This window comes from Nyctereutes procyonoides, unplaced genomic scaffold, assembly GCF_905146905.1.
Source record: "Nyctereutes procyonoides isolate TBG_1078 unplaced genomic scaffold, NYPRO_anot_genome, whole genome shotgun sequence".
NCBI classification, from domain to species: domain Eukaryota; kingdom Metazoa; phylum Chordata; class Mammalia; order Carnivora; family Canidae; genus Nyctereutes; species Nyctereutes procyonoides.
The window spans coordinates 38036793-38055491 of record NW_026575020.1 but is presented as its reverse complement, the minus strand read 5'-3'; the positions used below and the strand labels follow the sequence as shown (position 1 = coordinate 38055491).

At 43.9% G+C, this 18699-nt stretch overlaps 1 protein-coding gene across 2 annotated transcripts in view; it reads left to right on the top strand.

Moving 5' to 3' along the window:
* GARNL3 (GTPase activating Rap/RanGAP domain like 3) overlaps positions 1–18699 on the top strand; it is a 147701-nt gene that overhangs the window by 100089 nt on the left and 28913 nt on the right. For both annotated transcript variants that reach the window (XM_055336450.1, XM_055336443.1), the window contains exons 12-19: positions 1030–1133; positions 4981–5089; positions 6780–6825; positions 7663–7769; positions 10899–11014; positions 12883–12987; positions 14078–14152; positions 17507–17618. In XM_055336450.1, coding sequence (XP_055192425.1) covers positions 1030–1133; positions 4981–5089; positions 6780–6825; positions 7663–7769; positions 10899–11014; positions 12883–12987; positions 14078–14152; positions 17507–17618 — 774 coding nt within the window. The remainder of the gene's footprint in view (positions 1–1029; positions 1134–4980; positions 5090–6779; positions 6826–7662; positions 7770–10898; positions 11015–12882; positions 12988–14077; positions 14153–17506; positions 17619–18699) is intronic.

Sequence of the window (18699 nt, the reverse complement as noted above, 5' to 3'; positions counted from 1 at the left end):
GATCCCATGAGTTTGAGTTGACATGAATAATTTTGGATTTTATGGTAAATGGAACAGGATATCACAAATGGGTTTTAAGTAGAGGTGTGGTGGGATGATATTGCCCCTTCAAGCCAAACTTGCTGGCTGCTGTGTGGGGAACAGTTCAGCAAGGTGCAAGAGCTCCTGGTAAACCTGCAAAGGTAGCAAGGTCACCAGCCCCATTGCCAATACCCAGCTTCTCTGTCATGGTCACAACCCCCCATTGCTGACCCTTGCTATGGCTAGGCACCATACCAAGCACTTGACAACTATAATCTTGTAAGCATCCCTATGGGTTAGATACCAATTTTATCCCCATTTTCAAATTAAGAAACTGATGCTCCAAGAAAGTTGAGGTGACTTATCAAAAGGAACATAGCTGTGATGCCTGGATGGCTCAGCAGTTTAGCACCTGCCTTTAGCCCAGGGCGTGACCCCAGAGACCCAGCATCGAGTTCCACGTCAGGCTTCCTGCATGGAGCCTGCTTCTCCCTCTGCCTGTGTCTCTGCCTCTCTTTCTCTCTCTCTCTCGAATGGATAAAAAAAAAAAAAAAAAAAGGAACATAGCTGAGAACCTGAACCCAGGTCTGCCTAACTCCAAAGCCCATGCTTTCAGCCACTATAACATCTGCCAGTGAGAGTACGTGCTTTGTTTTACAGATGTAATAATTATTTGTACATCGTCTTGTGTTAATTTTGTCCTGTATACCAGCAGTAACTGGAAGGCAAGGAATTATATAGCTCCTTCTCCTTTTTAGCTCAGACTTCTACATGAATCAGACAGCTAGTGAGCTTAGAGTGGGGAGGAAGAGGGCTCTCCACATGGGCAGGAGCCTTGTATCAGTTGGAGAGTGAGCCATGCTGTTGGTTCCACTCGGTTCGATAATCCAGAATGATCTTTGGGAATGTATTAACTGTATGCTATATTCCCTAGCCTCCAAATAATGACTATTTCCTTAGGGTCTCAGAATTCTCTGTGCCTACTAAATGCATGTTTATATCTTACAGATGATACCACAGGGGTACATTCAGTTTATACTGTATACCAAGGGCATGAGATCATGTTCCACGTTTCCACCATGTTGCCATATTCCAAAGAGAACAAACAGCAGGTATGTGTGAACACAGGCTCTTTGAGAACACACAAACCATCAAATAGTGACCTCAATGTGGAGAAAGCATCATCGCTCTGGTTTCATAGCATTAGAAACTGTGTATGTTAATATATGAGCTGGACCCCAGGTACCAATGTAGAGATGTTATTTACAGCCTGTATATTTGAACTGTCAACAAGCCTTGAGAAGAACTACCCTCATTGATGCTGTCCCCTTAAATAAAGGATCAGAGATAATAGTGCGCATACATGTCTGTGTATTTGCACACATGAATATGGTTTTATAGATTCAAGAAACTGTTTTTGCATGGACATTGCCTTTTCTCTGTGTCTTCTCTCCATGTGCCTAGTATCTCATCAAAAGCTACCCAGGATTGTTGGCAAGCATGTTTCAGGTTAACACAGGAGGTTAACACCGGGTGTCTGCATGTGCTGTGCCATGTTAGGGGAAAAAATCCCTGAGACAATCCTTACCCCAGAGACTGGCCATTTCCAGGAGAAGAATTTCCAACTTGTGGGAATTTAGACCCAACAAAGACATATGCTGCTGGCTTTTGAAGGATTTGGGGGAGTCCACTTAACTTTTATTAGCATCTTATCCCTTTTTTATACATTGAAGGCATCTATATGAATAAATATCACAAACATGAATGGACAACTGGTCAGCAAAGATTTGTGAGAAATAGGAATCTCGACAGGGGATGTGATGGGCTAAGAAGGCTTTTTTTCTGAGCACATATAATTCTTATTTCAACAAACTGCGATAAGAGGGAAAGACACAAGGCAGACCAGTGGGCTAAAATGTGGTATTCCAGTCGTGGGATAATAAGGTGCTTCAGGAATGTGGTGGGGGGCGAAGGTGGGGGGCAGGAAGGGCTGATACCATTGGATGGTTTCCAGCCTGGAGTAAGGAGTTGGTGGATTTGTCCCACAGGCATTGGAGACCCACTGGAGGTTTTAACCTTGTTCTGGTTTTAGAGGGCTCACTCTGGGAAAAGTCAGATGGAAACAGGAAGTGTCCTGGCCCAGGAAGACTGCTTAGTGGCTGTCACTTTCTTCAAGGCATCTTCCTTTGCATGATTAAGGGAGCCTAAATTACTGTCAGAGCTAAATCCCTTAGGACCTGAGGATCTTGTGTAGAAGAGGGGCCCGGCTGGCCTTCCCAGTCATCATGAATTGTATTGATCTCTTACAGCTCAACAATAATATCACAGAACCTCCACAGAAGTGTTTTGCAATCTTCCTTCTCCTCCCACTCCAACCTTTTCAGCCCTGTACAATCACCAAAACTGCCCATGTCTCATGACAGATTAGGGGCATTAGCTAGAGAGACGGGAGGAAAGAATGTGTCAGCTCAACCTTTGCCCAACTCAGAGGTCTTTAACCTTATCTCTTTGAGAGGCTGTTCATATGTTAAGGCCAGCAGCACTGAAATGTCCCCAGATGGACCCTGGTGTCTTTAACATCTTGGTTGTCTCAGTGGGTAGCACTTGGGTCCTCCACCTGCCCGGCATCAGTAGATAAGAGAAAAAGGAAAACTTGTCTCTATCACCGGGAAGATCATGTAGGTGGGAAGAGAGACAAACACAGGATGCTTGTGAGCCTTCAGTGCGCCCCATCATGGCAGAGCAGAGAAGGAACCCTGACTATGAGCTTCTCTCTGTACCTTGAGGACTCAACATAACAGACGACGTGCTCGCTTTGGCAGCACATTTAATAACATAACAGACAAAAAGGCAAAGGCCAGCCTGGATCATAAAATCTTTGGACTTCCTAACATCGAGAACACAAGTGGGACCGTCTGAGCTGTATCCCAAATCTGACATAAAGAAACCAATTCTCATAGAGTTTGTAGGCTCCAGTATTTCCATGACTTCCACCTCTCTCCTCTGTCACTGAACCAAACTTTAATGGGGGGCAAGTATTGATTTTTGCCTCTCTGGGACCTCACCTTCCTCCTAACACCCTGTGTTGGCCCGCACCACTAACACTGCCTGGTCTCCCAGTCCTGGGCCCTGAGGACAGCATCAAGTACCAGATGCAAGCAGCCCATCTAGATCCAGTCCTAGCTCTGCCAAGAACTAGCACTGTGATCTTGGGTGCATGGGGAGCTTTGCCTGGCCCAGGACACTGCTCTTGCCTCTTGTCTCCTCCGCTATTCTCATTCACTCGCTCAATGATCTCCCCCAGTCTCAGGGCTTTAGAGAGCTTTTATATGCCAGCAACACCCAAATTTACATGTCCAGCCAGACCTCCCTGCAGAAGTCCAGACTCAGCTGTGCAGCCTTCTTCTCAATACCCTCCTGGAAGATATGCCTCAAATCTAACATGTCCAGGACTGAAGCCTTACTCTCCTGCAGCCTTTCTTATCTCAGAGGAATCGCTGGGTCATGTGGTAATCCCATGTTTTAGTGTTTGGAGAGCCAGCATGCGACTCTCCACAGCAGCTGCCCCATTCTGTATTCCTACCAGAAGTGCTCCAGGGTTTTACTTTCTCCACATCCCCAACAGCACTTGTTATTATTACTGGGGGGTTTTTTGGTGTGTTTTGTTTTGTTTTGTTTGTTTTGGAATAGTTCTCCTAATGGGTGTGAAGTGGCAGGTCATTGTGGTTTTGATCAGCGATATGGAGCATGTTCTCATGTGTTTATCACATCACCTTTGGAGAAATGTTTATTCAACTCCTGTGCCCATTTTTTAATCAAGTTATTTGACTTGTTGAGTTGCAGGAGTTCTTTATATATTCTGGATATAATCCCTTATCAGATATACAGTTTGCAAATATTTCCTCCATTCTGTGGGCTGCCTTTTGTCGGTGGTATCCTTTAATGCGCAAAAGCTTTCAACCTTGATGTAGTCCAATTTATCTCATTTTTTTCCTTTTGTTGAGTGTGCTTTCCATGTCACAGCCAAGAAATCAATGCCAAAATAATGACTTACTGAATTAAGTTGAATTTAAATTATTAGAACTCTCTAAACCTTCCTTTTTGCATTTGCAAAAAGGAAACAATAATATGAATCCAACAGGGATCCTGTTCTCCAGGAGCTTACAGTGTAGAACAGGAAACACTGGAGATCCACAAACAGTGAATCATTCTGTTTGGCCAATTAAGCAAAGGTCTAGGATGGGGTTGGCAAACAATGGAGCATGGGCTAAATCTCATATACTGCCTATTTTGTTAAATAAAGTGTTATTGGAACACCAGGCATGCCTACCCATTTATGTGTCGCCTATAGCAGCTTTTATACTACAACAGCAGAGCCATTGATTGTAAACCGACAACATGATCTACAAAGCTGAAAATATTTACTACCTGGCCCTTTACAGAAGAAAATTTGCTTACAATAGATCTAAGAGATCATTTTGAAAGATCAGCTGAGGTCAGATTAAGTAAGCCCATTTTCCTCATCGGGTACATCTTTCAGAACTAGCTAAGGCATTTATAAATATCTACATGTTTGAGCCCCACCCCCAGGAAATTCTGATGTACTGCCTCTTGTCTGAGGGCCTTGAATGCCGGTCTAGGGAGATGAAGTAGAAGCAAACGTGGACACAATCAGAGCAGTAAAATCAAGATGTTGGAGGCAAGGAGGCTAGTTAGGAGGCTGCCACAGAAGGGGAGACAAGAGGAGATGCAGATCTGCATTGGGCAGGGAGCAGAGGAGATGTATAGGAGAGCCTGGAGGCTGGACTGGTAGAACACGGGAGGCAAAAAGTCAAAGATGGCGGAAGTGCGGGGTTCTGTGATCATTGTGGTTTGACACATTACATTAGTGTTTTGAACCTTGTGAATCTGCCATGTATGGGTGACCTCCTTGGTGATGTTACTTATGCTTCCATCCAGGTGGAGAGGAAGCGCCACATTGGAAATGACATCGTCACCATTGTGTTCCAGGAGGGAGAGGAGCCTTCTCCTGCCTTTAAGCCTTCCATGATCCGCTCCCACTTTACACGTATCCTGGACCTTTGTGAACAAGTTTAGCAAGCTATTGGTCAGCCTCATGAGACTAAAGTGACCCTCAAAACAAACCTGACAGTTGACTTGCTTGTCGTGGTTGTTTTGTATCACCAGATTTTTAGAGCCACTACTCTGGGTTTTTCCCTTGGGGTTTTCTGCCCTCATCTTTCTCCATCCATTGGAATAATAGATGGATTCATTCCCAGAGAATTCTTAGCTTCTAGAATATCTTTCCTTTCCTCAGGTAATGTTTCTTTGTTGATTCTAAACCCTGGTGATTGCTACTGCATTACTGCTTGAAATTTAAGAAATGATGGAATTAATCATATTTTTATTCACTTTTCCCTCTGCTTCTTCGAATCCCTGTTTCGCTCATACTGCTGGAAGAGTCCTGCTGAAATTCTCTGTAATGTCCAAGCTCAGCTCAGACAGGCACAGGCCATGAGGTTGGCCACCCAACAGATGCCATCATGGCCCTGTTGCTTTGGATCATGGGCCACAACAGTGAGTCCCAAAGGTGGTACCTCTACAGGTTGTATATTATAGATAAAAGGCAGCTAATAGGCATTTTCAGAATAAACTCTGGTCTAGCTGTTCATGTTCCCTGCAGACTCCAGTAGAAATGTTGAGAGACAGGACCATTGTGACCTGTCACACCTGGAAGTAGATTGCTTTGCATGCTTTGGCTTATTCATTGTAACCTAAAAATATAGCATGCAAGTTTTTAAAAGTGGGGAATGGCCAGATTTCTTCCATGAGAGCAGGGAAGAAAACATGTATGTACCTACACTTGAATAATAATTGTTTTTGCGTGCATCCTTGCTCATTAAGTGATCTATTTCTCCATTCCCTGGGATTTAGGGTAGCTCTTTCCCCTTTTCTTCTTGTAAAACAGAAGTTTTCTCCAGGTACCATGCAGGGAGGCAAAGCAGGTGGCTCTTTAAGTAACCAAGAGGCAGTCATTATTTTTAGAATTTCCTTTAGTTGTAACTTTTAGATTTGGGCCTTGACACATTTTTTTCTGGAAAGGGACAGCAGAAAGTTAATGCAGAATCTTTCCTTTGAGTCCAGGAATGGAAACACTTTGAGTGACTGATGGCCTTTTAGCCCTTGCAGTGGGTAGCTGAGGGTGGGAGCTGGCAGGGGTGGAGGAGGACTAGAAAAAAGAGAGCTAACCATGGTATGATACCATTTTAGATTCAACACACCTGACACAAGCAAAGTAGATTCTGCTGAGAGTTGCCATCAACTGCATTGGTTTGTTTTGGTTTGTTTTGTCTATCAAAGCCAGAAGGAGAAGGAAGGTGTGTAGTGGAAACATTTAAATTGCTTTTCAAAATGGGTGAGAGGAAATGTATGTCTAGTTTCGTATTGGGATGTTTTCTATTTCCAAGCAAAAGAATTGATCTTTTTGTTTTGTTGGCTGCTTAGTTGCATAATAGATATATTTATATTGCTTTTCTGATGGATCGAGAGACTAAGCTCTTTCCCCAAAGGATGAGCACACAGAGGTTGACCTTATGTCTTCTTGAGCTGTCTCTTTTAAAGAAGTCAAGGCACCATCTCAACCTACGAGTGAGCCAAAAGTACAGGTCTAGGATGATTCTGCATAAGAGATTTCAAGGCATAAGCTATTGACAGTGAGCACTGGAGTTGTTGATTAATTTCCTTAACCATCACCACAGATATTTTTGCCTTAGTGAGGTATGATCAACAAAATGACAATTACAGGTAGGTGATGACTTTCTCTTGGTTGCTTGTTCTAATTCTCATGTTTACTTGTTAATTTGGCACTCTTTTGATGACTCTTGATACATAAATTGGTGATTGATATGATACAAGTGTCCACACCCACCAGAACTTTCTTCAAGGCCATCATCTTTGGGAAAAGCTTGTTCCATATAGTTTTGCTGTATGTAATAAACCCAAGGTTCAGGGTGAGTTTGGAATTTTATTATACTCTAAAATGGGCACAAATTTGGTATGTTTCATCTTGACCAGAGTACCTACCCCATTTCCTAATCTATGTCCTGGTCCACTTATCCCTCTGTCCTCAAAAATTAATCTGTTAAAAGGATATCATGATGTTGTGAAAAAAGTGTGAACTTTGACCTAAATAGATTTGGGTGGAATCTCAGGTCTATCACTTATTAACTTTGTGGTTTTGAAAAAAAGTGTTTATCTTCTCAGAGTCACAGGCTGCATCTGTAGCACAGAATATAATGCTACTTGGCAGGTTGATGAAAATTGGTGATGCTATGTCTTAAAATACCAAGTATGCTGCCTCGTATGCATGGGATACTCAATGGTGGCCTTTGCTATTATTCCTAGTGTTCTTGACCTTGCCAACAGCTTGGTAGGTTGGACCACTAAGGATGCAGGAAGGCTTGACCTCTTCCCTAAAGCACATGGGAGAGCTGCACAGTGGCTAAACCTCTGGCAGCTCAGAGACAGCACTCCTTCTATGGAATGACTATTCTTGACATACCACATAGGCAACTGAACGAATGTAAGATCATAGCAGTCTTTGAAGAAAAAACAAATAATTCTGAAATGTTCTTTATATAGGCTGAAAATATTTTCAGAAGAAAGTGTACCACTCTTTGGCCCCCCTTTGCCATCCCCACCGGTGTTTACAGACCACCAGGAATTCAGGGACTTTTTGCTAGTGAAGTGTAAGTTTCTATTTTGAATTTTTTTGCAACTTGTTCTACATCAGAATACATTTCTTCAGGTTCTCTGAGGATGCTGTATAAGAGAAATCTCGTTGTTTAAGCATTGGTCCCATTCCACATTCTGTTAATTCTTCATGTGAAACATTCAGTTTTCTGGTAGTGTTATATAGATCTTCTCCTGTGTCCTAATCTGTATCTACCATGCTGTCCACCTGCCTTGAAGTTTATCTACACTCCTTTGCTCACAGTATAGGGGGCCTCAAATGTGCCTTGCTGCCCAGGGTTCTGATATAGCCATTTCTGAATCTCTGGCTATGTGTGTATCTGTGTCTTTGTCAGAGAGTGGGAAGCAGGCAGAAAGGATGGTTATGTGGGTATGTACTTAGGGAACGGGGAGTTGTTAGCGAGTGTGTATATGTGTGAGGGGTGGAGAGGGGAGAAGACAGACTGACAGAATATGGATATGATATGTTTAGAACCTGACCATCCAGGCTTTACTAGCTGGTGAGTATACATTTCATCTCCACCAGTAATACCCAAATACCTGACCCTGAGCCCCCATCTTAACCACAAGAGCTCATCCTTCCCCAGAATAGCCCTCGGTTATTATAGCTGCAAGTTGAGCTTGCAAACTCCACTCAGGAGCATGTGCCCAGTGCTGCCAGATATCCCAAAGACAGAAATCTGAAATTTATATATGAACTTGCCTGAGTCTTAAAATGGGGGTCCATGTGTTTCTAGTCCAGAAGATCAGTATAGACAGCAAGAGACAGATCTGAAACAAAGAGTCAGCAGCAGAGAATGGGTTCAGCAGCTAGAAATGAGGAGGCTGTTGGAAGCAGGGGATAGGAGGTAAGCCATTTTTGCAGAGTGCCTATGGCAGGGATGGGGCCACTGCAGGCATGGAGCCCTTGAATAATGATCAGAGATGACTCAGCAACCTAAGAACCCAGATTATTGGTGTATCTGCTGATTCAGATGGAGCCAGTCAACAGAGTGACTGAGCAGCCCCCTTGGACACTTGGGTGGAATGAAGCAAATGCTTGATCTATAATTGAAGACATGCAGTCAATACAGTGGAAGAACTCAGGCTCTGGTCTGTGAAGGGGGTTATTAAAAGAATGGATTGTGGAGACAGGAAGGACCAGGAGGGGTTGATGGACTGAGAGAAAAGGTAGAAGCCAAGGGATCTGAAGTCTCTGAATTCAAAGTGAATGAAGCAAGAGAGAGGAAGAAGGCCAGATGGGAAACTCCAAGATAACAGGAAGTGGCATTTTGACAAAATCTCTTACTTTTTCCCCTTATTTGGCTCAAACAGGTCATTTGAAATGGATTTTTTTTTTTTTCTGGAGTACGAAGGAAAAAATACTCTCTCTTTTTTTTTATTTATTGGAGTTTAATTTGCCAACATTTAGCATAACACCCAGTGCTCATCCTGCCAAGTGCCCCCCTCAGTGCTCATCACCCTGTCACCCCAACCCCCCGCCCACCTCCCCTTCCACTTCTCCTTGTTCGTTTCCCAGAGTTAGGTGTCCCTCATGTTTTGTCACTCTCATTGATATTTTCACTCATCCTCTCTCCTTTCCCTTTATTCCCTTTCACTAATTTTTATATTCCCCAAATGAATGAGACCATATAATGTCTGTTCTTTTCCAATTGACTTATTTTACTCAGCATAACACCCTCCAGTTCCATCCACATCAAAGCAAATGGTGGGTATTTGTCGTTTCTAATGGTTGAGTAATATTCTCAAACAAAAAATTCCCAGTCACAGGATTACAGTAAATAGTGGGCATGTCTTTTAAACATATGCAGATTAGGGGCATCTGGATGGGTCAGTTGGTTAAGTGTCTGCCTTCAGCTCAGGTCATGATCTTGGGGTCCTGGGATTGAGCACCAAAGCATTGGCTCTCCCCAGCAGGGAGCCTATTCCTCTCTCTCCCCTGTTCATGCTGTCTCTCTCTCAAATAAAGTTTTTAAGTTTGGGTTTAAAAACTTAAAAAAAACAACATATGCAGTGTAAATTCCTTAAGAGATGTCTTGGCACAAACAAGCCCAGCTTGCCCCCAGCGCTCAGATCCTATCCAGGAGGTGCATGGGCCCAAGAACTTCATTTTTCAGTCTGTGAACACTCTCCATCCTTTGGCCCTTCCAATGAGAAAAATAACAGTTAATATTTATTCAGTTTGATATGCCTACTATCATGTCAACTCTTTATATGTATTATATCATTTAAATTCTTACAATGACCCTATAAGGAAGTATGGCTACATCCGTTTTACAGAGTAGAAAAATAAGGCCCCGAGAAGCTAAATAATTTACTTAAGAATATGGCAGCATAGCTGGGGTTCAAACCCATAACTGTCTTGACTTCAAGCTCCAAACCCCCTTATTGCACATTTCCTATTCTGTACTCTGATGTGGAACTGGATGTTCCACTTTACTGACTCTTAGTCTGCAGTGTCTATAATACACTAACCACCAGGTTTTTTTTTTTTTCCAGAAGAAACTTCATTAGAGTAAGAATCCCAGTACTCTGTTAGGCAATTGTTATTTTTCTTAACAAAATGTAGTGAATATATATTTGATCCTGTTGACGGGCATCCTGGTGTTTTGGCCCATGTGTTAGAGGGATGTGTTTAGGTGGATAGGTGGAAGGAAAGGGAAGGGAAGGGAAGGGAAGGGAAGGGAAAGGGGAAGGGAGGGGAGGGGAGGGGAGGGGAGGGGAGGGGAGGGGAGGGGAAGGGAAGGGAAGGGAAGGGAAGGGAAGGGAAGGGAAGGGAAGGGAAGGGAAGGGAAGGGAAGGGAAGGGAAGGGAAGGGAAGGGAAGAAGAGTAGATAGGGGCATCTCTGGTGGGTACTAGGTCTTCAAGTAATTAGATATACCCTCTGCTCAGGAAGCTTGCAGTCCAACAGGAAAAGGAAGACAGACATACCTATGGACTATGGATTTGTATAGAGAAATTTAGAGAGGTTTTAAGCATTCTTCCTTGAAGGAAGGGTAGCGCCAATGGTAATACCAGTATTGGGAAAGTGGGTGACATTCATTTTGAGGAGTTTCTTTGAGAAGGACATTCTTCAATAGCATGTTAATTTTTGTAACTCCCTTTATAACTTTATTTATTTTAGTAATTAATGGTGAAAAAGCCACTTTGGAAACCCCAACATTTGCCCAGAAACGTCGACGTACTCTGGATATGTTGATTCGATCTTTATACCAGGATTTGATGCCAGACTTGCATAAGGTAACCCTGGGTCCATGGTCTTCTTTCCTTCTCATGGGTTTGAGTTGAAACACAAGTCCTAGCAATGAGTCCCAGTTCAAATGGCGAAGGAGTTGTCTCGATCCTTGCTGTCAACACCAGACTGTGGCCACATGGCTGACATTTGTTCTTTCATTGTTACCACAAGAGAGTGTTAAATGTCCATACACAGGAAAGTGATTTTCAGAGATCATAGGCCTGTGGAAATGGAGGTGCAGGCTTGGCACCATGGCGTCAGTCAGTAATTTCTGGAGCATTGGAGGGTGCTTTTTTGGGGTGACTGTCCTTGGTGGTACTACTCAACATTACCAGTGCCATAGAGCTGGGGGACAGACAAGAGTGGGGATTTTGGAGAGAGACCTTTTTAAGAGCTTTTTAAGGATTTCTGGAGATTGACTAGCTAGCTCCATCTACAGGCACTGAGATAAGCATTTACATTTACTGCAAATTTGCTTTGTGCCAGACAATCCCTAGGCTGATGGTATCTCCACACTGATGAGACCCAGCGCCACCTTGGTGTCTTTAGGGGCACCCATGTTCCTCAGAGGCCTCTGTACTTGGTGTGAGATCACCAGGTGCCATGGGCTCACTATGCACATAACAGCATTGCTGTTCAGAAGTATTTCCTGCCTTTAACAGGGAAGTACAGAATAATTGGGGAGATTCCTGTAGACTCCTGCATTCATAAACTCCAGCAAAACGCACTGCCAGTGATGCTTGTAAATAAATGAGGCATTGGGTTTCAGGTGCTTATGTGGGGAGATGAAGAATATCAAGGTGAGCTGCTGCTCGTGTGGTCCTTTCCCTTGGGTACAGTGACCACTACCATTTTATAGGCACCCCTTGACTTCTGGCTGGCCAGTATACCCTAGCTATTCACAGGGATTAGGCCAAACTAACCCCAAGATGCTAATGAGCAAGCCATAATCACTAATCTGTCGATTCCTTTTTTTCCCCCCTAAAGTCAGGTAGAGGTGCAGAGAGGGTTCCAAGGTGAGGACACTATGCCCCCCTCAGGTCCCAGCTGAAGCATGGATGCCTGAGGCCAGCTTTCCCCCAACCCCCAGTTGAAGCCATGTCCCCCTGTTAGATGCTCTCAGATACTGTATGTACTTCCCCTTCATTCTCCCATGTGCCAATCATGTATCAGTCCCTCAGTTCTGTCTCCCCCATTAGACTGTGCCCAATAAGGTCAGAGACTGTGTATCACACTCCCCACATCTGCCAGACTAGCGGGTGCACAGTCAGTACTTGCTGCCTGAATGAGCATTCCCATTCTCTGACTATATGCTGGAAGAGAACAAACATTTATGGAGTATGTGCCTAAGCACTGTGCCCAGCACCTTACACGCACTTCCTCATGTAGCCTTCATAACATGCCTAGGAGACAGGTATTAGCCGCATAAAGATGCTGAAACTCTGAAATTAGCACACTTGTCCTAAGTTACCAAGAGGGCCACAGAGTTGCACAGCTCCAGGGGTACCATTCACATAGACTTCCACCTGCCTTGTACCAGGGTGTCACTCTAGGAGAACAGCATCCCTGTAGCTGTGTGATAGTGTGGCCCTATCACACTGTTGGAAGCTAGTAAGCCCTGGAGCTGCTGGTGTGCTTGATTTCAAAGGCTGTGCTCTCAGCCATTATGCAGCACTGGCTCTCCACCTGTTGGTCTTCTACCCCTAGCAGCTAGCACAGACCCCAGCATTTAAGTGATGTTCCGTAAATGCTTATGGAGTAAGTGGGAGTGAAATAACATTTGGACAAAGAGGTCTGTATTTAGTTAAGGAGAAGCCAAAGGATGAGACTTGACAATGATTTTTGGAATTTGTAACTTGTTTTTCTTTTTCAGAACATGCTTAATAGACGATCTTTTAGTGACGTCTTACCAGAATCACCCAAGTCCGCACGGAAGAAAGAGGAGGCCCGCCAGGCAGAGTTTGTTAGAATAGGGCAGGTGGGTTTTATTCTGAAACCTCTTTGGCAAGATGTGCAGTCATGAGCCCCATGCACACCAGATGGCCTGCCTGCAAAGAATTTCATGCCTGTGTACTCCTGGGGGAGCTCTATAATTTCACTCAGGATTACTGTGGAAACCACGATTAAGATTTTTGATAACCCCCCCCCCCAAGAAAAAGATTTTTGATAACCTCATAGGCGTGGTTCTCTGTGGGTATGAGTGGGAGCAAAGCCTTCTGCAGAAGAGGGAGTGCCACTACCTCGAAGCAAGAGACCACAAGGCCCAGGCTGGGCTCCCTCTTGTCAAGGGAGCACATACCATTTGCCTGCCTCCTGGGGACTTTCTGAAGAGTGAGAAGCCCACATAGGAAAAGCATGTTGAACTCCTCCTCCTCCTCCCTGGCAGCAATAAGTGCAGAAGGGTGGCGTCCCTGTGGACCTGAGTTCCCACTCCACTGTCTGGAAGCAATCCTCATAGTTAGGGGGCTCCCACTTAGCATCTTATTCCAGATTTTGGAGGAAATCATTGCCACTTTGTGTCACTCCCTTGTGACGTCCATATGTCAAGGTTCTGGGAGGTGACACAGCTTTCTATCCTGATCCCTTGTCACAACACAGAGGAGGAGGAGAGCTGTCAGCTGCAGCTAAAGGTTCTGACCCAAAGGAGAGAACAAAGCAGGGTGACCTAGGAAAGCTTAAGGGCAAAGGTAACTTTGCCCCAAACAGGTACATTGTGACAGGAGCTCTCCCATGTGGGTCCTTTGTTTAAAGGCACTCTGACTCTGCTTTCAGAGATTTCGCCTCATCAAGTTTTCCATTTCCTGGGGTAGGAATCACTGCACTGAGATATCAATTAGTTGAAATGATAGGCATTTGGGGTCATTTGGGCTAGGACATTGTCATTAGGGCTTCACCATATTCAGCTGACTGCATTCCTTGGCTGTAGTGAGAGGGAAGTGTGGGAACCTAAAACTTTAGTCTAAAATTACTCCTGTTTTATTTAAAACTTCTTGCAAATCACAACTGTTGAACCTGCTGTTATTTTCCTGTCTGATAACAAACTTTAAAAGAGATCTCTGTTCTGTAAGGCACTAAAACTGAAATCCATTGTGAGAGGAGATGCTCCATCAAGCTTGGTGGCTTCAGGGATCTGTAAAAAAGAGGTGAGTTGATGATACTCTCAGGTTCCCATATGAATGTCCTTTGTCATCAGTGAAGTTATTGCAATTCTTAGAGATTTGTGGGACAGGAGGAAGACAAGCTTGTCTGCTGCAGAGTCCCCAGGGGAAGCCCCAGATAAAGTTGACCGGGCCTGGTCAGGCAGATGGGGCTGAGGGGTGCTCCTCCAGCCTTGTGTGCATATACATGGCCTGGACATCTTGACCAAATGCATGTTCTGATTCAATAGCTCTAGGGAGTAGTCAAGATTGTGCATTTCTAACAAGCTCTCATGGAGTGCCCGGATGCACTCAGCAAAGCTCTAGGGCCGTGTTTCCCAAGCTTTTGTATATACTACAATCACCCCCTTTTGAATTTCTGATTCATAAGTCTGGGGTGAGCCCAGAGAATCTGTATTTCTAACAAGTTACCAGGCAAGGCTGATGCCACTGGTCAGAGGACCACAGTTGGGAAACTACTGCTTAATCTGTAGTTCATTCAGTCACCCCAGAAATTCTGTGGGCTGTGTATCTATTTTTGTTTCTGGAGAAAAAAATAGGTGGTAATCAACAAGAGAAGAGCAAACAATAAACTAGTTGCATAGGAACTTACTAGTTCCTAGTAGTTTGCATGATTGCAAACTAGTTGCATGATTTTTTATTATAAAACAAATCTACCTCATTATGTCTGTGTTCCAAATATATATAAGTTAGTTAAATGGAACAAACCCACAGATAGTGCATTACTAGAGAAGTGTCCATTATAAAAGCAAAAAGAATTACAAATGCATTTACTATAAAGGTATAAATGCTTTGTATCTGAATTATAGAACCTACACACTTTAAAGTCTGGTTTCAGGGGAAAAATGAGCTCAAAATACGACTAATACTAGAAAACCCCAACCAATAAGACCAGATTGATGGCAAAGTATCTTTTCCAAAGGTTGCATTAATTCCCACTATCGGCTTGTTTGTATGAATGGTGAAATTCACAGTGTTCCCAAGAGCTCTATAAATACCAAATTCCAGCAAGATTTAGTGACCTTCTTGATAAGAACTTCCTAGGCATACGTAAAAATGAAAGTCTGTGGAAATATAACTTGTTCAGTGGTGAAACAGCAAAGAAAGAACTTCCATTTGTTCTATCAGTTCATAACCTACCAGTGGGCCACAGGCCTTCCTTGGAGAAACACCGCCCTAGAGGCCCTCGTGGACTTCAGTACAGTTGGCTCCACAGAGGCCAGAGTCCCACATGCTGCTCCCCAGAGCGTTTTATTTCCAAAGAAGAGGCTTTGTCAACCTCTTTGGCATCCATCAGCTCATAAGCTGTGTTAATGTTCTTAGAGGATCCAGCAAGGAGTCCTGCACTTAGGCCATGTTCTTGCCCTGCAGAGTCTGCACCAAGCCCCCCAAGTGGCAGAAGGGAATCCAGCACAATGACAAATACCATCAGTCCTTAGAGTGGAGAGCCCCTGTGGGATCAGGTCTAAGTATACTGACACTTCATACATGATGTCCTCAGGCTACCTGGAGTCCCCTGCCCCTCTGAGAACCCACGAAAGCAGTGGACACACCCCTCACACACACACACACACACACACACACACACACACACGGCCACTGAAATGTACAGATGGCACATGTATACAACATTTTGAATCTAATTTCAGGGTTACACACACACCTCCTTAAGCTCTCTATGAATCCTCTAGGACCCTTAAATCTTCTGGGTTAAGAACCACTATTCAGCATAAGTATTTTAAATTTGTGTTCTCTGCTCAGAGAACATTTTGTCATTAAGAGTTGGTTTTTATGTCTTGGTGTTACCAAATGCCCAGACATCTGTGTCTGTCTCCCAGTTGGCATTTATAGTGGCTTTGCTTTTTCATGTCCTCCTGCTCAAAGTCACAAAGTCAGAATTTCCAGACATCTTCTTAGGGAAATACCATTCCAATTAATGGCCTGCACTTGTGTAGACCTTTCCAGGTTGTAAAATGTCTTCACATTCTTTGTGTGATCTTTCAGAAGGGCCTGAGCCTCATCTTAGCAATTAGAAGATTCAGTTTGAGACTTGTGAGTTTCTTAAAGGGACAGTATACTTTTCTAAGAGCAGTAATACACACAGTATTTACTCTCATCCCAAATGATGTCTTTGAAGGTGACCTCACCACCACCACCACTTCTACTTTCAGTATGCACACATGTGCTCACCCAGTACGTGCACACATACACACACCCCAACGTGCATGCACGGAGTCTTGTACCATCCCCAAGGGGTGTGTGATTGAGAGTAAACGGGCAAATGTAAAACTTTCACCTGTCCTTGAGAAGCTCCAAAAACCTCTTTGTCCTTTGAGGCCAAGCCCGTTGGCTCCAGGCATCCCCATGCAGTTCTGGAGCAGCTGTAAGGGAGGTCTCACCCTGATGTTGTAACCAAGCATGAGACAAAGGGGAAGAGGTTTACACGGTATGAATACATCATGTGGGGAACGTGAGTGGGTTTCAGGCAGCACTTTCCATATTCTTACAAATGTGTTGTTTTTTCCTTTAAGATTTTGTAGCCCTAACTGGGTCAACCAGCAATTTTCACATTAAGGCAACATCAAATTCTTGTACCGTGTATAACTTAATCATTTTATTGAATCAGCAGCATAGAAATCTGACTTCTTTTGTAGAATTATATGGGTCTTCCTATCAGTTCATTTGAATGCTCCAAAAAATAGGGAGCAATTGGTTCAACTTCAGGTATTAAGGAAAATGTTTGCTTAGAAGAGGTTACCAATGCTTCAATTGTCCCCAAGGAAGATTATTACATATGGAGACAGCTCATGGTGCCAGAAACATGTGACTTCCCTCCTTCCCTACTGCACATGTTTTGAAAGGAGACATTTAAGAAAGGTAACTGATGAGTGTCCAGCTAGCTTAGTCGGTGGAGCATGCGACTCAGTGTCGGGATTGTGAGTTCGAGCCCCACATTGGGTATAGAGACGACTTAAAATATTTTTTTAAAAGATAAGAAAGGTGGGCAGCCCCGGTGGCTCAGCGGTTTAGCGCCGCCTGCAGCCCAGGGCATGATTCTGGAGACCCCTCGGATCGAGTCCCACGTCAGGCTCTCTGTATGATGCCTGCTTCTCCCTCTGCCTGTGTCTCTGCCTCTCTCTCTCTCTGTCTCTATGAATAAAAAAATAAAAAATAAAACAAGATAAGAAAGGTAACTGAGTGCAGAGCCTATTTAGCTCCCTGGGTTCAGCAGGTACCTGGGCTGTGGTCTCAAGCAGTGTACCAATACATTTCCATCCAAGAGACCCTGGAACATTCCTTCTGGTAAATTTATTTTCCAATGCTTCTGCTGTCTTGCAGCCCTGGGAGCCCCAGTGTTTCTGCAGTAATTTCCCCCACGAAGCTGTGTGTGCGGATCCCTGGGGCCAGGCCCTGCTGGTTTCCACTGATGCTGGCGTCTTGCTAGTGGATGGTTAGTGAGTAGCTGCTCATTCAAATGTCTTTGTCTGTGTAACTTGTAGAACTTCTGAGATGGATGACTGCCAGTCAATTCCCTGTAGATAAAGGTGTCATCACCAATGAGGTTAGCAGTTTCCTTTCTTTACAAAATTAACCTCTTCTTTTCAGGATATGCACAAGCAAGCTGGAGAGTGAGTCGTGCATGACAAGTTCATGCCTTCCCCAAATCTGGTTAGCCTGTGGACATCAAAATGACCTGCAAAAGAATCTCCTTTTGTCCAATACTTATCATGATTCTAATATTTTACCTTAAATCAACAAGAACGCTCTTGTTATTTGGAGCTCCTATCTCAGGGACATGCCCTCTCTCAAAGCTCTTTTTTTTTTAAGGTTTCTGATTCAAAAAGTATTTGGTGTCCAAAATAAATAATGAGAATCTTAGATAAACCAATTTTGTTAGCTGTAGAAATAGCAAGATTCGACAGGAAGACAGATTTCATATTTATATAAAATCAAACTTTTTGACAACGAAATGCAACTGGGGAGGTGGTCAGTTCCTGTCACTGCAGATCAGCCACCAGTGGGACATACCCTTGGGGAGAATGCTGTAGAGAGAGTTTTACTTCAGATAGAGATTTCATTTAGACTAAAGGACTGGGTGGTGCCTTCCAGCAGGAGGCCCCTTTGGATTTTTCCAGACTCCCAGTGAATGTTAAAGGGGCTAAACACCAGTACCATGTCATCTCCTGGTGCTTCAGAGGGAGCCATAGGCATAGAGGCAGTGTCCTCCAAGGGCACACCCTCCTCAACACAGAAGCAGGCTGCCCAGTCTCAGGTACTGATATTCTATGAGATTCCTGAACACTGCCACTGAGAGTGACATAATGGCCTAAAATGGCTACATCTTCCCATCCTTGGCCTTCACTCACTACCTTCACTCCCTCCTATGACCCTGTCAGTATGTTTCCTAAGTACTGGCTATGTTCTGGGCCCTTGGGAAGGGGAAGTAGATGCCTTCTATGGGGAAAAAAGAAAGCCAGACCTTATAATGGACTTATTTCCGACTTCATTTGTTACTTTAAATGTATGTTTCA